We start from the raw sequence: 20,269 nt of genomic DNA, 5'->3' as shown, positions 1-20,269 counted from the left end.
CTGGTATCACCGCTAGGTACCAGGGCTATTATGTCACGCTGCCTACCTGCTGCCACACTCACACTACTCCTCCATACCTCCTCCTGCTGCTGCTGCTGCTGTCTGTCTGTGTTTCCCACTGCCAGGGTACACTACACAGATGATTTACCTTCTGCTGCCACTCTGCCACCAGCTAATACGTCAAACAATAGCTGCTCACACTACTCCTCCATTCCTCCTGCTGCTGTTGCTGTCTGTCTGTGTTTCCCACTGCCAGGGCACACAGAATTACCTTCTTCTGCTGCCACTCTGCCACCAGCTATTACGTCAAACAATAGCTATATTGGTTGCAAAACCAAAAACCAAAAAACCATAAAAAAAAAAAAAGGTTTAATTTTTCTGAGGTGCCCGGGTTGAAAACTGTGTTGTCCCAGTTGTGTATTGGACACAATGTGGGCTGCACGACCGCTGTCTGGGACCTCCTGTTGTGTTTATTTACAGCCCTGGTATCACCGCTAGGTACCAGGGCTATTATGTCACGCTGCCTACCTGCTGCCACACTCACACTACTCCTCCATACCTCCTCCTGCTGCTGCTGCTGCTGTCTGTCTGTGTTTCCCACTGCCAGGGTACACTACACAGATGATTTACCTTCTGCTGCCACTCTGCCACCAGCTATTACGTCAAACAATAGCTGCTCACATTACTCCTCCATTCCTCCTGCTGCTGTTGCTGTCTGTCTGTGTTTCCCACTGCCAGGGTACACAGAATTACCTTCTTCTGCTGCCACTCTGCCACCAGCTATTACGTCAAACAATAGCTATATTGGTTGCAAAACCAAAAACCAAAAAACCATAAAAAAAAAAAAAAGGTTTAATTTTTCTGAGGTGCCCGGGTTGAAAACTGTGTTGTCCCAGTTGTGTATTGGACACAATGTGGGCTGCACGACCGCTGTCTGGGACCTCCTGTTGTGTTTATTTACAGCCCTGGTATCACCGCTAGGTACCAGGGCTATTATGTCACGCTGCCTACCTGCTGCCACACTCACACTACTCCTCCATACCTCCTCCTGCTGCTGCTGCTGCTGTCTGTCTGTGTTTCCCACTGCCAGGGTACACAGATGATTTACCTTCTGCTGCCACTCTGCCACCAGCTATTACGTCAAACAATAGCTGCTCGCCTACTCCTCCATTCCTCCTCCTGCTGCTGCTGTCTGTCTGTGTTTCCCACTGCCAGGGTACACAGAATTACCTTCTTCTGCTGCCACTCTGCCACCAGCTATTACGTCAAACAATAGCTATATTGGTTGCAAAACCAAAACCAAACAAACCATTAAAAAAAAAAAAAAGGTTTAATTTTTCTGAGGTGCCCGGGTTGAAAACTGTGTTGTCCCAGTTGTGTATTGGACACAATGTGGGCTGCACGACCGCTGTCTGGGACCTCCTGTTGTGTTTATTTACAGCCCTGGTATCACCGCTAGGTACCAGGGCTATTATGTCACGCTGCCTACCTGCTGCCACACTCACACTGCTCCTCCATACCTCCTCCTGCTGCTGCTGCTGCTGTCTGTCTGTGTTTCCCACTGCCAGGGTACACAGATGATTTACCTTCTGCTGCCACTCTGCCACCAGCTATTACGTCAAACAATAGCTGCTCGCCTACTCCTCCATTCCTCCTCCTGCTGCTGCTGTCTGTCTGTGTTTCCCACTGCCAGGGTACACAGAATTACCTTCTGCTGCCACTCTGCCACCAGCTATTACGTCAAACAATAGCTATATTGGTTGCAAAACCAAAACCAAACAAACCATTAAAAAAAAAAAAAAGGTTTAATTTTTCTGAGGTGCCCGGGTTGAAAACTGTGTTGTCCCAGTTGTGTATTGGACACAATGTGGGCTGCACGACCGCTGTCTGGGACCTCCTGTTGTGTTTATTTACAGCCCTGGTATCACCGCTAGGTACCAGGGCTATTATGTCACGGCGAGCTGCCTGCCTCATTGACTGCCTGCTGCCACACACTCATCCTCCTCCTCCTGCTGCTGAATTTACCTCCTGCTGTCTTTGTGTTTCCACTGCCAGGGAGCACATACAATGGCGCTTCCAACATGCGTGCGCCCACCAGCTATTTGTTACGCTCAAAAATAGCTGCATTTCTTTAAAAAAAAAATTGAAAAGAGAAATACGTGAAGAAGAAGAAGTCGATATTGAAAAAGAAGGAGAAGGAGAAGATGAAGATGAAGAAGAAGATGAAGAAGAAGATGAAGAAGATGATGAAGAAGAAGATGAAAAAGAAGAAGAAGATGAAGAAGATGAAGAAGAAGAAGATGAAGAAGAAGAAGAAGAAGATGAAGAAGAAGAAGAAGAAGATGAAGAAGATGATGAAGAAGATGAAGAAGATGAAGAAGAAGAAGAAGAAGAAGAAGATGATGAAGAAGAAGAAGAAGAAGAAGAAGAAGAAGAAGAAGAAGAAGAAGAAGATGAAGAAGAAGAAGATGAAGAAGAAGAAGATGAAGAAGATGAAGATGAAGATGAAGAAGAAGAAGATGATGAAGATGAAGAAGAAGAAGAAGAAGAAGAAGAAGAAGAAGATGAAGAAGAAGAAGATGATGAAGAAGACAATATAGAAGAAGAAGAAGAAGATATAGAAGAAGAAGATCGAGAAGAAGAAGAAGAAAGATAAAGAAGAAGAAGAACAAGTATATACAGTAACACTACTGAACAAAATTAAGGACACAACTTCTCTTTCCACATTTTTTTTTAAAGGAACATCCCCACATAATCACTTGCTGTTGTTACTTGGAAAAAAAGATGTTTCTTGCATCATTCACCCTCAAAACAAGTGTTGGAAGCTATTTAAGGCCAATTCGAATAGTCAGCTCGAATAGTGAGCTCGAATACCGACTCGAATAGTGAGCTCGAAGTCCGAGGTCGAATCGAATAGTAAAAATTATTCGACTCGAATATTCGACTGACCTCAAATAATTTACTATTCGAATTCGTCCAAACTCGAATTTTAAAAAGGGGTATTTGAGCATCACTAGCACCGATCACTGCAGAAAGCCCTGGTCCTTAAGTGGTTTTAATATTATAGCCTGTTGGTGGTGTTTGTGTCCGTTAGGTATCAGCATTCAGGTATTGTATAGCCATGCACTTAGTTATAATGCATAGCCAAGTGTATCAGCTATAATGTATTCATAGTGCTGGATTCTGGCTATACTGGGTAGACTGGTGGTCCAGGGGGCCGGGGGACGTTGTTCTAACTCTGGGAAATTGGTTCTTTAATAGGTCAAAATTGGTTCTTAAATTTGACAGAGGGTCCCCCCCGCATTAGGTAGGTCTCCCCCCAATAAAGATAGTCAGATGAGACCCCACCATTAGGTAGGTCTCCCTTACTCTCCCCCTATATAGATTGTCAGATGAACCCACCAACAGGTAGGTTCCCCCTGTATGTAGTGTTAGGTGTATGGAGCATGCTGCAGCATTACCTCTCAGCACTCCTGAGCTGTCACAGCTGTTCCTCTGTTCCTCTCTATGACTCCACCAGTGGCAATGTTGGAGGGGTCATAGAAACGAGCCCCTGCGATGGCTCAGGACAGATCGGCACTGAGTGGTTAGAAATGCTTCAACAGCTCCATGTATCTAATTCTTCAATGCTGGGTATGGAACCTACAGGGGAGAGGAGGATTTCATCCAATCGATGGGCTGAATAAAAATAAAAAATGGGTTGTAGTTTTCACATCACTGGGCAACCCGGGTGCCCTAGTTCTGGCAACCCGGGTGCCCGCACCCAAATGCTATACCTGTCAATTAAATTATGGAAGTCACATATTGATTGCTAGTTGCTAAGTAACAAATTATTTTAACGCATTACCACTTAGAACAAAATTACTCTATGAGGCTCGTACAAGCGCCCATAGTGCGTATTTTAACCACTTAACGACCGCCTAACGCCGATAGGCGTCGGCAGGTCGTTAGTGGTATAGCATGGGAGCGGCCTTTCCATGCCAGTTCACGGAGGGTGTCCCCGTGAACAGCCTGCGAGCCTCTGATTGCAGCTCGCAGGCTAAATGTAAACACTCAGGGATGAAATCCCCGTAGTTTACATCATACGGCGCTGCTGTGCAGCAGCGCCGTAAAGGAGATTGGCAATTCCCCGGCTTCTGATTGGCCGGGGATCGCCGGCATATGATAGGCTGAAGCCTGTCAGTTCCGGCGCAGGACGGATCTCCGTCCTGCGCCGCCCAGGTAAAGGAGGGGAGGGAGGGCGGAAAACGCGGAGGGGGGGCTTTGAGGAGCCTCCCCCCCCCCCCCGCAACACAAATATAGCCGGCGACGATCAGACCCTCCCCAGCAGGACATCCCCCTAGTGGGGAAAAAAGGGGGGGGGGGAAGTCTGGTCGCCCTGGCTGCCTGCTGATCTGTGCTGTGGGCTGGAGAGCCCACGCAGCACAGATCAGCCAGAATTCGGCTGGTCCTTAAGTGGTTAATCATAAGTTGTTACTTGTCACCACTAACTACGTGCAAGTTCACACAACTGATAAGGAATATGGAATGCATTTCAACTGTTGAGACCACAAGTAAGATAATAGATCTGCATGCTTCAACCCAGCCCATTCAACATGTTCAATTTGCACAATGCTTCTCCATCAGGAGGTATATCATAGGAATTACCTGTGTATTGACAGCAGCTTTCAAGCCACATAACATCAATTCATTTGCATTCATAGCCTAATCTTGTGCAGTACTAGTAGGTAGGCATGAGCCAGTTACTGAGCAGCAGAACAAAAAGGTTGAAAGCACATAGAGCAGACACAGACACTGCATGATCATCTGTTTTTTTTATGTTGTTTGTATTGAGAACTGTTGTCCATGTAGTAAGTTACATGAACATGAATAGTTAAAAAAAAAACCTACATTTTCTTTCTAGAACCCTGAATCTCAAAACAAATCGCTTACCGAAAAAGTGGCGGGCTATGGACACCATTTATTATCTGTTCTCTAGCAGCTTCAGGGCGAAAGGTATTACACCGCACCTGAAAATTCAAAAAAGGAAATTACCATTTTTATAAACCTTAACATTTCTTTTGTAGCCAGATGGGTGGTGTATTTTCATTCCAACAAATCTTCTTGTGTAACTTGAACATAACATACAATAAAGGTGTTAAAAAGTCTCTTTTTATTATTTTGGAATTGCTATGGCCCATCTACAGGAGAAATTAGAACAAAAAATTAAAATAAAAATGTGAGAAAATTGCACCTTGTGCCTTCCAAATGTAATGATCGGTGTCAGAACACAGAGAGAATCTGATTATTGGCGATCTGCAGTATCGCCAAGAATGCAGATATATATCCGATTATTGGCGATCTGCAGAATCACCGATAATACGGATATATCGCTAACCTCTGGACACCCAGCAAAAGAAACACAATAAAGACAGTAATATCACAAAAGTGTGGAAATATCCACCTCACGGCAATTCCTCAAAGGTGTGGTTACCTCTGAATGGGAACCCCGTGAGTGAGATCCTCTAACCAGGCAGAGTGAGGAATCTCGACCCCTACCAATCGTCTGCTTGGGGCAGGCGTCTCGGAGAGGCAAGCCTCAGAGATACCCTCCAGTGGGAGACGTTCCACTGAAGGGAGAAAAGTCAGACAGGCAAGGATTCGGCAACAGAGATGGCGGCAGCAGTACAGGAACGGAAGGCAGAAGAGTAATCGGTAATCAGGCAGAGGTCGGCAACAAGAATCAGATAGGCAGAGGTACAATAGCGTAGAGAGAGAGAGTAGTCAAGGATAGCAGGAGTCAAAACAAATATCAAATACAATCCTAACTAAGGTGTAAAATCCTTAGTATCAACACCAGGGCACTGAGCTAAGGTCTGAGCACTAACACAGATATGTATTCACGACAGCAGACAATGAGCAAATGACATCTATGGGCTTAAATGCTGAAGCCCAGTTCCACTAGCCCGCCCAGGGGGCTGGAGCTGAAGTCAGCATGTGATTGGCTGGCTAAGGTCAGCTGATCGCCAGATCCTGCCGCCTCGCACGCGTGCGCATGACCCTCTGCCTCTGTAACACTGAGAGGTCGGGTCCTTGGTCCGCGCATGTCCTCACACGGAAGTCCGCCGGCCGAGCAGCGGGACCCGCCGCCATCCTGTCTGCCGCGGAGGCACCCGCCCTGCTCTGTGCCGGCGGCTCCGTGAGCTGATCGGAAACCGCCGGCTGGGATGCGGAGGCCGCCGCCACGCTGCCCTGCGCAACGGCGGCTCCGCTATTGCTTACACCAATCTTTTCCTGACTGAATTATTCCCATAACACTGCCTCTATGGACAATGAGTCATGGAATTTAGAAGTCTGTTACTAGTGTTGAGCCGAAATTTTCGAAATTTCATGTTTCCTTAATTACGGACGCAAATTTTGCCGCTACGACACAAATTCGTAATTTCGTAATTGCCATACAAACCGTAATTCGGAAATCCGTAAGCAAAATTTTGGTTTCGTAATTTCACGTTTAGTTGCGAATTTGTGTTTAACGTGAAATTTAGTAATTTCATGTTTTCTATAGAAACAAAGTTATTTTAGTTACGAAAATGAACATTATTTTGTTTCTAATAGTAATTATGCACATTTAGGTAATGACTAAACTCAGGAAAGTCACTCATTGATTGCAATTACTGATTGCAATTACTGATAATGCAAAGGCCCCTGCACATGCGGTCGCTTTAAATGTATCAGGAGGCTCTATCTGCAGCCACTTCTAAGACGGGTGCTCTTTGCCATGGTGCACTTAGCTGTCATGTTGAGACACTTGGTTTTGGCCCTTGCAATATCTGAAAATGCAAAGGTCCCTGCACGTGCTGTTGCTTTAAATGTATCAGGAGGCTACACCGGCAGCCACTTCTAAAGGTGCGTACACACATGCGACTATAGTCGTTTGTAACGATCGTTCCCCGATCTTTACCAACGACGATCGTTACAAAAAACAAACCACCGACTATTAAGGCAAACGACGAACGAGCCAAATCGCTACAAAAGAAAGTTCTGTCTCGGCGGATTTTAACCAACGACGATCGTTTGCAAAAGTAGTACATCGTTGGAAACGATCGTTCGTACTAGGCTTGACATGCGCATTTCACTATTTCTCCATGGAACTTCTCATTTTTATGCGCAGGCGCAATAGTTGCTTTCTGTGATGTAACGTTCGTTCTAACGATCAGATCGTTACACACATTTTAAAACTACCTTTACTTAGGTCGTTCTTTCATCAATTAAAAGTTCGTTCGTCGTTCTTAACGAACGATCGTTGTCGCATGTGTGTACGTAGCATCAGACAGGTGCTCTTTGTCAAGATGCACTTAGTGGTCATGCATTGCATGCTAAGACACTTGGTTTTGGGCCTTGCAATATCTGATAATGCAAAGGTACCTGCAAGTGTCGTCGCTTTAAATGTATCAGGAGCCTCTGGACTGGAAAACAATTTTGAGAAAGGTCAAATTTACGTGTTAAACACAAAATTCAGATTTGTTTGTGTTACGTAAACGATCGTAATTACAAAAAAGATCATAATTACGAAATTTCCCATAAATGCGAAATTTCACGTAATTTTGTGAAATTCACAAAATTTTGATTACGACCATAATTGTAATTTTGCGAATTACGTAAAATTTCGTGAAATTTTGCTTAATCGTAATCGCTCATCACTATCTGTTACATTTATGTTTTTTAACCACTTGAGGACCCACCCTTTACCCCCCCCCCTTAAGGACCTGTGCTGGGTGGTCTGGGTGGGCTCTGCAGCCCCCAGCACAGATCAGCTGGCATGCAGAGCGATCAGATCGCCCCCCCTTTTTCCCCCCTATGGGGATGATGTGCAGGGGGGGTCTGATCGCTCTGATCGGCGACATTCACCCCCCTCCCCCTCCTACCTGTCCCCCCGGTGATCGGGGCTGCACAGGACGCTATCCGTCCTGTGCAGCCTGTGACAGGATGCCGGCTGTCACATAGCGGCGATCCCCGGCCGCTGATTGGACGGGGATCGCCAATCTGCCTTACGGCGCTGCTGCGCAGCAGCGCCGTACAATGTAAACAAAGGAGACAAATGTCTCCTGCGTTTACATTTAGTCTGCGAGCCGCGATTAGCGGCTCGCAGGTTATTCACGGAGACCCGCTCCGTGATCTAACAGGAAACGGCCGCTCGCACGAGCGGCCTTTCCTGATTAATTAGGGAGGCACCTGGCGACGCAGAGCTGCGTCGCTGGTCCTCCAGCTACCACTTTGCCGCCGCACGGTATGAGTGTGCGGTCGGCAAGTGGTTAAATGTCACACTTTATGTGCCTTGACTATAATCTATAGCAGTGGTCCTCAAACTAAGGCCTGCGGGCTGAATGTGGCCCCCTGAGGCATTTTTACCGGCCCCCCACACACAAAATGCATTACTTGAAGATGCGGACCGTTGCATCTTTAAAGATTGTCAGCCTACATATAGTATAGCAGTGCTGACACCACCCTTTCACATGGAAGCCAGAAAAAGTCATTCACTGGCTTGCAATCATTGGACGGTAGGTTGTCACCTAGGGTATGCTTCTTTGGCCCGCAAAGACTTCTTCGGATTGTGCTACAGGCTTTTGCAGGCCATTTGGTGAAATTATGGCTCACATATGACTTGTTATGTTAGGGTCACAATATCTGCACTTGCTGTGTTGGAGACATAACTGCACTTGCTGTGTTGGGGGGCATACTATCTGCACATGTTAAAATGGTCTGGTTAAATGGGAGACATTAGGGCTGCACATGTTAATAGGAGCTGTTTACAATATCTTGGTATAATGTAATGTTTTTCTAATTTCTACATCATTTTATGTATACTCCGCTCCCCCAGCAGTCTGAAGTATGTTGTCCTGGCCCTTGACCGAAAAAGTTTGGGGACCCTTGATCTATAGCATAGGAGTTTGTATATATATTATTCTTACAGTAACATATCTGATGATATGCACATATTGATAAGTTGTAATGATCTGCTCTGCTGTCTGCACAGGCAGGTAGCTTTTTGACCATTTTTCAGGTCTGCATGCTGCAGGTCCCTGAAAAGGAGACCTGTTTTCGTTCTGCAAGTTTCAGACTTGCTGTTCTGGTGAGGGATTTGCATCCACTTGTCATGCAAATTACTTATCTGCTTCCTTTTAAGGCTTGCAGTATAAATGCCATTTCCTCCCAGAATTCCCTGCTGGTCATAAAGGTTTGGTTCTGCTGGACTTACCTTGAGTTTCAGCCCCTCTGCTGATTGTTTTCTAATATTGCTTTAGAGTAGTTATCCTTGGGCGTGCACTAGCATTCCTTCTAGTGCAGTCAGATTGTTAATTATTTGTATGGCCTAGTTCTGTCTTGTCTTATCTGTTGTGATTGCACTCTCTCCAACGGTGGCTGGCAGTGAATCGCTTGGTCACGTTCCTAGATCGCATTCGCCCTAGCGGTAGAGGCAGTGGATCTCCTTTGTTTGACTCTTGGAGTATAACCTTAGCTGCGGTTGCTACTGGTTACTCCTGTGGTCTGTCTTGTCCAGCACGAATGCTTGCTGTTGTCTGGGGTGAGGCAACCGATTAGCAAGCGTTCGCGTTGTTTGTATGTCGTCATTGTTTGTGTTCATGTGTTAGTTAGGGTTGGTACGTTTTGTCACTGTTACGCTTATTGCGCGGTGGTCGTACCGTTAACGCGCTTGTCGCTATTGCGCTTAACATGTGGTGACCGCGTTTAGCTAGTCCTGTCTGTTCCTTCGTGTTGGATTGCAGTTTGCTAATTGGTTCTGTCTTTATTCATTCTATGTTCTGTCTTTACTCCGTCTTGTGTCTCTGCTAGCAATCGCCATTCTTGCGATATTTTTCTCACTTTGATCTTCGCTGTTGTATGTCAACCGTTGCTGGGTGGCGACTAGAGTGGTGGACATACATACATTCTATCTCTGTGCTCACTCTCTTTCGAGTGGCTATCTTGCCCTGTTTTGCTTCACTTCGTACAATCTCCATCTGGCATCTGTGGTTGTACAGAGACCAAGTTCCTCTGTACTCCAGAGCTCCATCTGCCGGTTGGAATCCCTCTCTACAGGTGCATTTGCACCAAAGCTGGGTTTCTCTATCCAAACGCTTGTGGAGGGTTTCCGCAGTGTCAGCGCACATGTTGTGCGCTGACCACGGAGATAATTCCACAATCGTGACATAAGTACACAGTGCTTGTGAGCCTGTATGCCTGTTTTTGTACCTGTATATATTTCCCTTCACATTTTGGAGGGTTCATTCACCATCGATATATACTGTGAATTCAGATAACTTGACCTTGGTATCCGGGGGGGGGGGGGGTTGAAACACTATTTGTTGTTATACTTAAAAGTGCAATTGTTTCAGGTGTGTGATTCAGAAACTTCTAATCCGTTTCCACTATAGCGTTACGAAATCGCCGGCGAATCACCGCAGGCAAATCGCATGCGGGTGCGATTCCGCATGCGTTTTTTGCCGCGATTTCGCATAGGTAAGGCTGTATGCGATTTTAACCATGTCACTGCCTGTGTGAATTAACATGGGTACCTATGCGAAATCGCATGCGAAATCGCGGCAAAAAACGCATGGGGAAAACGCATGCGATTTCCCTATTAAATACATTGCGTGCGATTCGCCTGCATTCCACACGCAGGCGAATTCTGAGGCCCCTACCCTGCAGATTTTTTCTGCACAGAAAAACGTGCGGTGAAACGCACAAGTGGAAACAGTCCCATCCACTTGTACTGACTGTGCGAATCCGCATGCGTTGCCCGCATGCGGATTCGCGATAGTGGAAACGGGCCCAAAGTTCAGGCAATTCCAGGAAACTGCTATTGTTTAAAGGAAAATAAACATGTCCCTGATCTTGGTTTCCTTTTAAGTCAACCAGACTTTCTAAAAAAAAACAAAAAACCTCTAGCTTATGCTAGGGACACGCAATAAGTGACACTTGCCCAGGGTAGCTGTTCAGAATTATCTCAGCCAAGAATCAATCTAACATGTTTCTTCTGACATTACATGGATATCTGGCAGGCTGGATCCTTAGTAACAGTAATGTCTAATTGATGCCCAAGCCCATTGTTCTCCTGCTTACCCCTGTCGCTGGAAACCGCAACATCGTATGCTGCACTGTCATTTCTCCCATCATGCATAACAGAATGCATTGTGGGTCTGTAACCTTAATATGCGTCTATACAGCACTCAGCCCCAAACTCACCAGAGGAACTTAGTCCCAATCCCTGTGAGTGACTATCGTTGTGCATGTGTACGCACCTTAGGTTTTTATAGCATCACACAACAGTCACATTTGCTAGTGCAGTGTGGCCATAAAATGCAATGTTTTGGGGGGAATTACTGTATATTACTGGTCACTTAAGTTTTTATTTAGTGGGTAAAGCTATGTACAAACTGAAAATTTAAGAGGAAGCACTTCCATGTGTCCGCAGATTTCATCTCTTTCCTCTTCATCAGCAATCCACTTGGCTAGAAAGCTTTTGTCTGATTGCTTATTTTAGTTCCTGTTGCAGCCTGCAGTGGTACTTCTCCTGATCCTCCCCTCTCCTCTGCATAGGACAAACAACATGTCCAAACAACAATCACTATGAAACTGTTACCTGACATGATCACAAGCAACAATCATCCAGGGATGAGCAGAAACTACACCAGTATGAATTTACGCATCGTACTTCGCATCTACGCATCGTAGTTCGTAGGTGAAGTTTCAAAACTACGCTTACAAATGTATGCATAGCGAAGTACTGTTACTCGTAGCTTTTGCCCACTATGCGTAGTTAACATGTGTATTGCGTAGTGAACTACGAATGCATTACTTGCGGCTAATTTTCCGCGTGCGTTTCTATGCTTACAAATTTACGCATTAGAAAGGGGAATGTATGCATAGAAGAGTTCCCGGTATAAGCATTTAAAAAGGAATGAATGCGTAAAATTTTCTGCATACGGGCATAAGCATCCGCGTACACTACACTTCGCACTACGCGTAATTGTGTATTTTAACGCGTAGTCTACGAAATGCATATGAACCGAATATTTGTTTTCGAAGCAGTAGTTTGGCGAAGCGTAATTGCGCGTAGTTCCAGCGTAGCGAAGTTGGCTGACTACGACCATCCCTGCAATCATCATCTGTTTACATCTGTATGAGGCTGCAGAATAAAGCTCACATTTACATCGTAACTTACATGAGCATAGCTTAAGAAAAACAGTTGATTGCCATTAAGATCAACGCCAGGAAGGTGAAGTTCTTCTTTTCCTGCTCTTTCATCCTCAATCCACTTTCTGTATGCCTGCAATCACAACAAAAAACAAATGTTGATCTACTTAAGTAAATTATACATGACTAAAATAAACTAAAATGAACAATTTTAAGAAAAAAACTAAAACATCTCTTCCTGTCAGATTACTTTAAATCTGGAATTGGTGTTGCCTGGTGACCAATAGGTTTGATATTGATAAACAAATAAAAAAAATAGGTTTCAGATCAAGGGCCAGCGAGGGTAAGAAGTAATAGGGGTGTGGTATGTTTACTGTGGCTGCACAGTGTGATTCTAACTAGATATAAACACACGGTGAAGGCACAATATACACATCATACCCCTACTAATTTGTTTTATTATTTCCTCAGTTGTTAGGTACATTGTTCATGGAAAAACATGTTTGAAGAAAAAATAGTCTCATATTAGTGTGTATTGCTTGCAAGATATGCACCACACTGAGTCATTGTGGTCATATATTGAGCATGTGCAACTACATCCTGTGCACATATGACTGTGTGTGCCATAATATGCATACATAATCTGTTAATTGTTCGTGACTGCATGCATGAGTGCAGCGCTGGGTGGTATAAGAGAGAAATAGCAGATGTGGCATCAGAATGTGAATGTCACACTGATCAGTTTGTCCACCAGAATTTGTCCAGCTTAGGAGCTATGACATACACACCATTTTGCAGAAAAAAAATTTGGGTCATAGAATATGCAGTTATTGCTAACAAAATAGATCATGCCAGCACAGGGTGGAAGCTACAGGCAGACATGGCTGGATTTGAGACAAGGCCACAAAGGCCATGGCCTAGGGTGCAAGGAAGCAAAGGGCGAGCAGCAGACTGACATACAAAGGCAGTTGAACTGACAAACATGTAAACCACAGCAGTCACAAACCCAGTCCGTAACCGCCCTGCTTCCAAAGGGGTGTGCATTTGAGCACTGGTCCTGTGCTCCCCCCCCCCAAGCACAGCACTAAATGAGGGCAGCAAAGGACCAAGTAAGTAGACAGGATGGGGGAGCACAAGCCGAGAGCACAGGACCAGGGGAACAAATGAAGCAGGAGCAGCACACCAGACGAGGGTGTACATGATGGGTGGTTGGGGACGGGGTTTGTGACAGCGGGCCTTGAGCGGTAAAATGCCCAAATCTGGCCCTAAAGGCAGAAGTTAAAGTTGGTTCAATGAAATAATATCAGATGGTATTGAGCCTTACATCTTACATGCAGGCACAAATGTCTACTCAATATGCTGCCTCATCTATTCTCGTGGAATCTGAATGGCTGTATGAAAAGAGGTGTATATGTTGAAATGGTGACATCACAGTAATGAGTCTTTGGCCTTTATTCAATTCACTTTTTCTCCTAAGATTTTCTCCTTTTAAGCAAAAAGCAAGCAAAAAAATACTCAGAGTAGTTTTGACAGTACTTTTTCAACTATTTTTTGGCACTTTTTTAAATTGCAGAGTGCCAAAAAGCAATTTTAACCAGTTAGAAGCTGCTGAAGACTAACTGGATGCGTATTCGCGTCCAGTGTTGCAGTGGCTCATGCTGGGCAGCATTTATGTGGCAGCAATTGTTGAAGGGGAACGAGTATTCCTCAAGCCAATCGCATGAATGGACATGACCCAGATCAGGGGCCATGTCCATTCATAATAAAGAAAGTAAAGTGAAAGTAAAGCAAAATGTAAAAAGAAAAATAAAAGACCTGTAACGCAGGATAGTGTTTTTTAGTCCTGGACCCTGTTGGTGGTTGTGGAGAAGGCAGTCAAGCGGCCTGTAGGCAGAGATGCTGTGTGAGGAATGACTTAGTCATGGGGCAGGCAGTCACACGGCGTGCAGGCAGAGATGCTGTGTGTGGGGACTGACTTAGTCTTCGGGCGGGCAGTGGCCCTCCGGGATCTATGCCCCATTCATTTTGATAAAGGTGAGGTACTGAACACTTTTGTGACCTAGGCGACTTCTCTTCTCCGTGACAATGCCTCCAGCTGCGAAGAAGGTCCTTTCTGACAGGACGCTTGAGGCAGGGCAAGACAGAAGTTGGATGGCAAATTGTGACAGCTCTGGCCCCAGGTCAAGCCTGCGCACCCAGTAGTCCAAGGGTTCATCTCTGCTCACAGTGTCTACATCCACACTTAAAGCCAGGCTACCTGCCGGTCCAGGCGTTGGTGGAGGGTGGATCCGGAAAGGCTAAGGCGAGAAATTGGACTAAAGAATGTCCGCATGTCCGACATCACCATGAGATTTCTAGAGCGTCCTGTCCTTGCCTGCGTGGACATGGAAGGAGAAGGATTACTGGCAGTGGAACATTTATTCCATTCTGCTGTGACATCACCCTTAAATGCAATGTAAAGCATAGTTGCCAGCTTGTTCTGCAAGTGCTGCATACTTTCTTTCTTCTGGTGATTTAGAAACATCTCCGTTTGTGCCTATACCGAGGGTCTAGTAGCATGGCCACCCAGTACAGCTCACTCCCTTTGAGTTTTTTATACAGGGGTCTCTCAACAGGCTGGACAGCATGAAAGACGCCATCTGCACAAAATTGGATGCAGACGTACTATCCATCTCCTCTTGCTCTTCCTCAGTGATGTCAGCTAAGTTCTCCTCCTCCCCCAGCCACGAACAATACCACGGGAAAGTTGAGCAGCACAAGCCCCCTGTGACACCTTCTGTGGTTGTTCTTCCGCCGCCTCCATCTCCAAAAAAAAAACCTTTCTCATCATCTGACTCCTCTTCCCCACATGACTCTTCCTCCTCCTCCTCCCCCTCTGTGCTGCCGCAGGTGTTGAGGAATCATCTGCTTCTGCTGAGAATTGATCCCACAACTCTTCCTCCTGTTCCTGTTCCTGTTCACACTCCTCCACAGCTTGATCCACCACTCTACGCACGGCACACTCCAGGAAGAAAGCATATGGGTTCAAGTCGCTGATGGCGCCTTCACTGCGACTCACCAGGTTTGTCACCTCCTCAAACGGCCGCATGAGCCTGCAGGCATTTCGCATGATTGTCCAGTACTTCGGCCAGTACATCCCCATCTCCCCAGAGCGTGTCCTTTGACTGTATTTGTAGAGATACTGTTTGACCGCTTTCTCCTGTTGTAGCAGGCAGTTGAACATCAGGAGCATTACCAGCGAGTCGGGTCAGATGGACCCTTGACCAAACGCTGTGTGCCAGAGATGACACCACTTGCCTTTTAACGTCATAGTACAGTTTGGGTATAGCCTTTTTTCTGAGAAATAATTGCGGCCTGGTATCTTCCACTGTGGTGTTCCAATGGCCACAAATTTTCGGAAGGCTTCAGAGTCCACCAGCTGGTATGGTAACAGCTGGCGAGCTGTCAGTTCCGCCAAGCCAGCTGTCACACACTGGGCAAGGGGGTGACTGGCAGACATTGGCTTCTTCCTCTCAGAGATTACCCTCACAGACACCTGGCTGCTGCTGTGTGCAGAGGAGCAGGAACCGCTCAATGTAAGAGGCGGAGTGGAGGAGGGTGGCTGTGATTGTGAAGGTGCAAGGGAGAAAGTGGTTGAAGATGATGCACCTGAAGGAGGAAGAGGAAAAGGAGGGTGGCTTTTCTTTTGTGTGCTGCTTTTCCTCTGGTGCTCTTCCCATTGCAGTTTGTGCCTTTTCTCCATGTGCCTTCGTAAGGCAGTTGTCCCTACGCAGCTGTTGGCCTTTCCACAGCTCAATTTTTGGTGGCAGAGAGAACAGATGGCATTGCTCTGATCTAAGGCAGACACACAAAATAAATTCCAAACCGCTGAGCCCACGTGGGGTGATGGCACTATGGTGGCCTCAGCAGTTGACGTTGAAGGACATGTTGGCTGGCTGTCCATAGGTGGCGATACATGGTGCCGGACACTGCCACCACCTGTTTCTGAAGACGAGCTCCCCCTGCTTTCAGCAACTCGTCTCCTCCTACTCCTCTCTGACTCCCCCTCTGAACTGTCCCCTTGGTTATCTTGTCTCTTAGGATCCCACATGGCCTCCGTATTATCATCATAATCATCCTCCCCATCTTCGCTTGCCTCAGACACCTCATAAACTGCACCAACAGCAGGTACTTCATCATTCTCCTCCTCACACGTTACGTCCATAGTGTCGCCTAACTAAAACATATGAGGTGGTGTAACTTGTTTAGCGCCTTCATCTTGTTGTAATAATAATGTCTGTGAATTAGTTAATTCCCCACCAAATAACTCCTGCGAAGTGTCAAATGCAGCGGATGTGGTGCTTGTAGTAGCACTGGTGGCTGCGGAAGATGAGGTGTTCTGTGTTAAATAGTCAACCACGCCTTGACAATCTTGGGAGTTGATGGGACATGCCTTCTTCTGAGCACTATACTTTGGGCCCGGGCCGCACGAAATCACGTCAGCACGACCTCAAACAAACCTGCTGGGTGGCCTGTCTCTGGGTCTGCCTCTGGCTCTGCCTCTGCCTGTTGTTTTGTCCATATCGGAAGGGGGGGCGAAGTGAAATGTATGCACTGACTTGACTAATACAATGTGCAGTCAGACAGGTGCAGTGAAAGGTATGCAGTGACTGGTATTACAATACAGTGTGCAGCTGTCACACAGGTGCAGTTAACAGGTATGCACAGACTGGTATATTACACAGCGTGCGGTCACACAGGTACTGTGAACAATTATGCAATGACTAGTATTACAAATTTGCAGCTGTCAAACACACACGTACCATGAAAAGGTGCAGTGACTGGTACATAACACTGCTTGCGGTCACGTAGGTAGGTAGGTAGGTGCACTGAACAGGTAGGTATGCAGTGATTGGTATAACAAATGTGCAGCTTCACACACACAGGTACCATGAACAGGTGCAGTGACTGGTATATAACATTGCTTGCGATCACATAGGTAGGTAGGTGCACTGAACAGGTGGGTATGCAGTGATTGGTATTACAAATGTGCAGCTGTCACACACACAGGTACCGTGAACAGGTGCAGCGACTGGTATATAACACTGCTTGCGGTCACGTAGGTAGGTAAGTAGGTAGGTAGGTAGGTAGGTGCACTGAACAGGTAGGTATGTAGTGATTGGTATAACAAATGTGCAGCTGTCACACACACAGGTACCATGAACAGGTGCAGTGACTGGTATATAACACTGCTTGCAGTCACGTAGGTAGGTAGGTGCACTGAACAGGTGGGTATGCAGTGATTGGTATTACAAATGTGCAGTTGTCACACACACAGGTACCATCAACAGGTGCCGTGACATTGCGTGCGCTCACGTAGGTAGGTAGGTGCACTGAACAGGTGGGTATGCAGTGATTGGTATTACAAATGTGCAGCTGTCACACACGCAGGTACCATCAACAGGTGCAGTGACACTGCGTGCACTCACGTACGTAGGTAGGTAGGTGGCGGTGCACTGAACAGGTGGGTATGCAGTGATTAGTATTACAAATGTGCAGCTGTCACACACACACACACACACACACACACACACACACACACACACACACACACACACACACACACACACACACACACACACAGGTAGTCACTGAATGTGCTGTGCCTGGCAGTGGCACAGTAGGAATTACCAAGGGGCCAAGGTCCCACCAGCAGCTGCGACTGACAGGGCTGTATATGCAACACAAGTGTCTGTGGGACACACACACAAAAAAATAGATCACAAGAACAACATTAACTCTCAAAAGAGCTGTTGAGGATGAGGAGTGCTTTTTAGCAATAAGATCAGCAAGAAGGACCAACCTAACAAGCCTAACACAAGAGCCTAACCAAGATTTCCCTATGTCAGCAGCCAGGTTCTCTCCCTTCTCTAAATATTGCAGTCACACAAGTAAGTGAAATGGCTGACGCTGCCTGCGTTTTATAAGGGGGGGGGGGATCCAGGAGGGAGTGTAGCCTGATTGGCTACCCTGTGTCTGCTGACTGTGATGTAGAGGGTCAAAGTTGACCTTAATGATGGAGTATAGGGGTGGGTCGAACTCGCATATAGTTCGCGGTTCACCGCGGACGCGAAACACCGAAGTTCGTGTGAATAAGTTTGCGGGCGAACCGTTCGGGCCATCTCTATAGAGAAGTAGTGGATACTTGACATTCATATATAGGTAATACAATACAATACTTTTATACAGGCAAACAATCATTAACCCTCTACTTCCTCTGTCCACAAGCCTTTCCCAAGCAGAAGAAAATGGAAGGCAGATAAGGACTCTACTAATTACACTTAATTGCCTAGAGGCTGAGATCAAACAAACCCATTCAGCATTTCAGAGGGGGAGGAGGGGTCACTGTACTTCAAACAGATAAGATAAATCACAATTGGTGAACTTCACACCAACCCTGGATAATGGCAGTGAAAAGGGAGTAGGGGGGAGGGGTGTCGGGGGGGGGGGTTTACTTCTCAAACATGGCAGCCCTTTCAGCTATTTGAAACCATGAGCTGCTAAGATCTGCTTTAATGCTCTAGAGCCTACATTTCAAGCTGTGTCAATTCCAGTTCTAAATCTTTAAATAGGGGGAACACATGCATACACATAAATTAATGTCCTTCTCCAGGGAATGACTTTGATCCCCACATAAAGTGGAAAGGAGACATTTGTCCTTAACAGTAGGGCAAGCGTGATTTGCAAAGCGGGTTAGGATTTTAAATTCCCCTTGCAAAGTACTTCCCCAAGGCTTAAAGCCATGTCTGCTAATATTGATCTGGGGGATTCAGGGAAGAGTCTTGAGGACATAACTCTGCTTCGCTGGCCACCCAGTGCATGTTGGAAGCTTTGTAAATCAGGCCCTATATCTGCATATAAAACCTCCAGTATAGTCACTTTTCTTTAACCTAGTTAAATTCTTATAACAGATCTCACATACCCGAAATGACTCTCTGACTCCCCCATTGTCTGCAATATTTTCTGCAAGCGTTTTTGTTCCTTTCACCTGTTGAAAAAAAAAAAAAACACAGAAAAACATTATTATATTTTTGAACTTACTATAGTATTTTCCTATACATAGAATACATGCTACTGCTTGTCAATCTACTCTTTAGATTGTATTTATGTGTAGCATATGCTTATGGAAGAATCAGTCAGTATCAGATGTCGGGGCAGGTATGAAGAAGTACATCTCAAGTTAGTGTCATTTGGGTGCCAAGGGAAGTTGAAGCAGCCAATACTGTAATTACAAAGGTCTGAGGAGGTTAGAGTAATGCTGGGCATACACGGTGAGATAATGCGCCGGAATCGAGCCAGCGCCTCGATGACGGCGTGTCACCGCTCGTGCGGGGGTGCTTCCTTACCAGCGCTTCGTTTTCTGCATTGTCCGCCCGCGGGGATCGAGTGCGGTATTGATCCGCCGCGGTGATCGGACACGTCGGATATTATCAATCGAGCCATCAGCAGCTCGATTGATAAGAACTATTGCGCCGTGTATGCCCAGCATTAGAAAAGCTTATGGTGTGTGACTTTGGCTCTCACCCTAAGGTTGGGTTAAGCTAGTGTTATCTTTTAGAGTTAGGTATCATTTGAGGATAAGGTAAATTATAGATTGTAAGACTGGTTAGACTTAGGTGCTGTTTTAAGTATGGAGGATATAGTTAGGAATAGTCCAAGGGGGATGGCTATGTGTACCAGTTTAAGCTTAGGGCTATCAGGAAGGTAAAAGCAACTATAGGATTTTAGTTAAGGTGAGGCATAAGAGAGTAGGAAGGTTAGAATTAAGAATAACTCAGGGGACAGTTAGGATAAGCTAAGTGAAAAATCAGAAAGAATTTGGGAGTGTTAGTGGATCCCCCAAAAGCTGAACTTGGCAGAGCTTAACAAAGTTCTATCGATGAAATAGCATGGCACCTACATATTATTATTTAGTATTTATATAGCCCCAACCTCTTCCTCAGCTCTGTACAGAGTATACTGTCCCTCAGAGGGATTCACAATTTAATCCCTTTCATAGTCCATAGTCATATGTCTATGCATGTATCATGTAGTGTATGTATAATAGTCTAGGGCC

General features: G+C 45.8%; 1 protein-coding gene across 1 annotated transcript in view; it reads right to left on the bottom strand.

Moving 5' to 3' along the window:
* PHEX (phosphate regulating endopeptidase X-linked) overlaps positions 1 to 20,269 on the bottom strand; it is a 297,029-nt gene that overhangs the window by 9,318 nt on the left and 267,442 nt on the right. Inside the window, exons 19-21 of the mRNA XM_068270021.1 lie at positions 19,136 to 19,201; positions 12,203 to 12,307; positions 4,933 to 5,009 (exon numbers count right to left, since the gene is read on the bottom strand). Of these exons, the coding sequence (XP_068126122.1) occupies positions 4,933 to 5,009; positions 12,203 to 12,307; positions 19,136 to 19,201 (248 nt within the window). The remainder of the gene's footprint in view (positions 1 to 4,932; positions 5,010 to 12,202; positions 12,308 to 19,135; positions 19,202 to 20,269) is intronic.

Source organism: Hyperolius riggenbachi, chromosome 2 (assembly GCF_040937935.1).
Source record: "Hyperolius riggenbachi isolate aHypRig1 chromosome 2, aHypRig1.pri, whole genome shotgun sequence".
NCBI classification, from domain to species: domain Eukaryota; kingdom Metazoa; phylum Chordata; class Amphibia; order Anura; family Hyperoliidae; genus Hyperolius; species Hyperolius riggenbachi.
The sequence above is the reverse complement of the archived record's forward strand: the minus strand, read 5'-3'. Positions and strand labels throughout refer to the sequence as shown.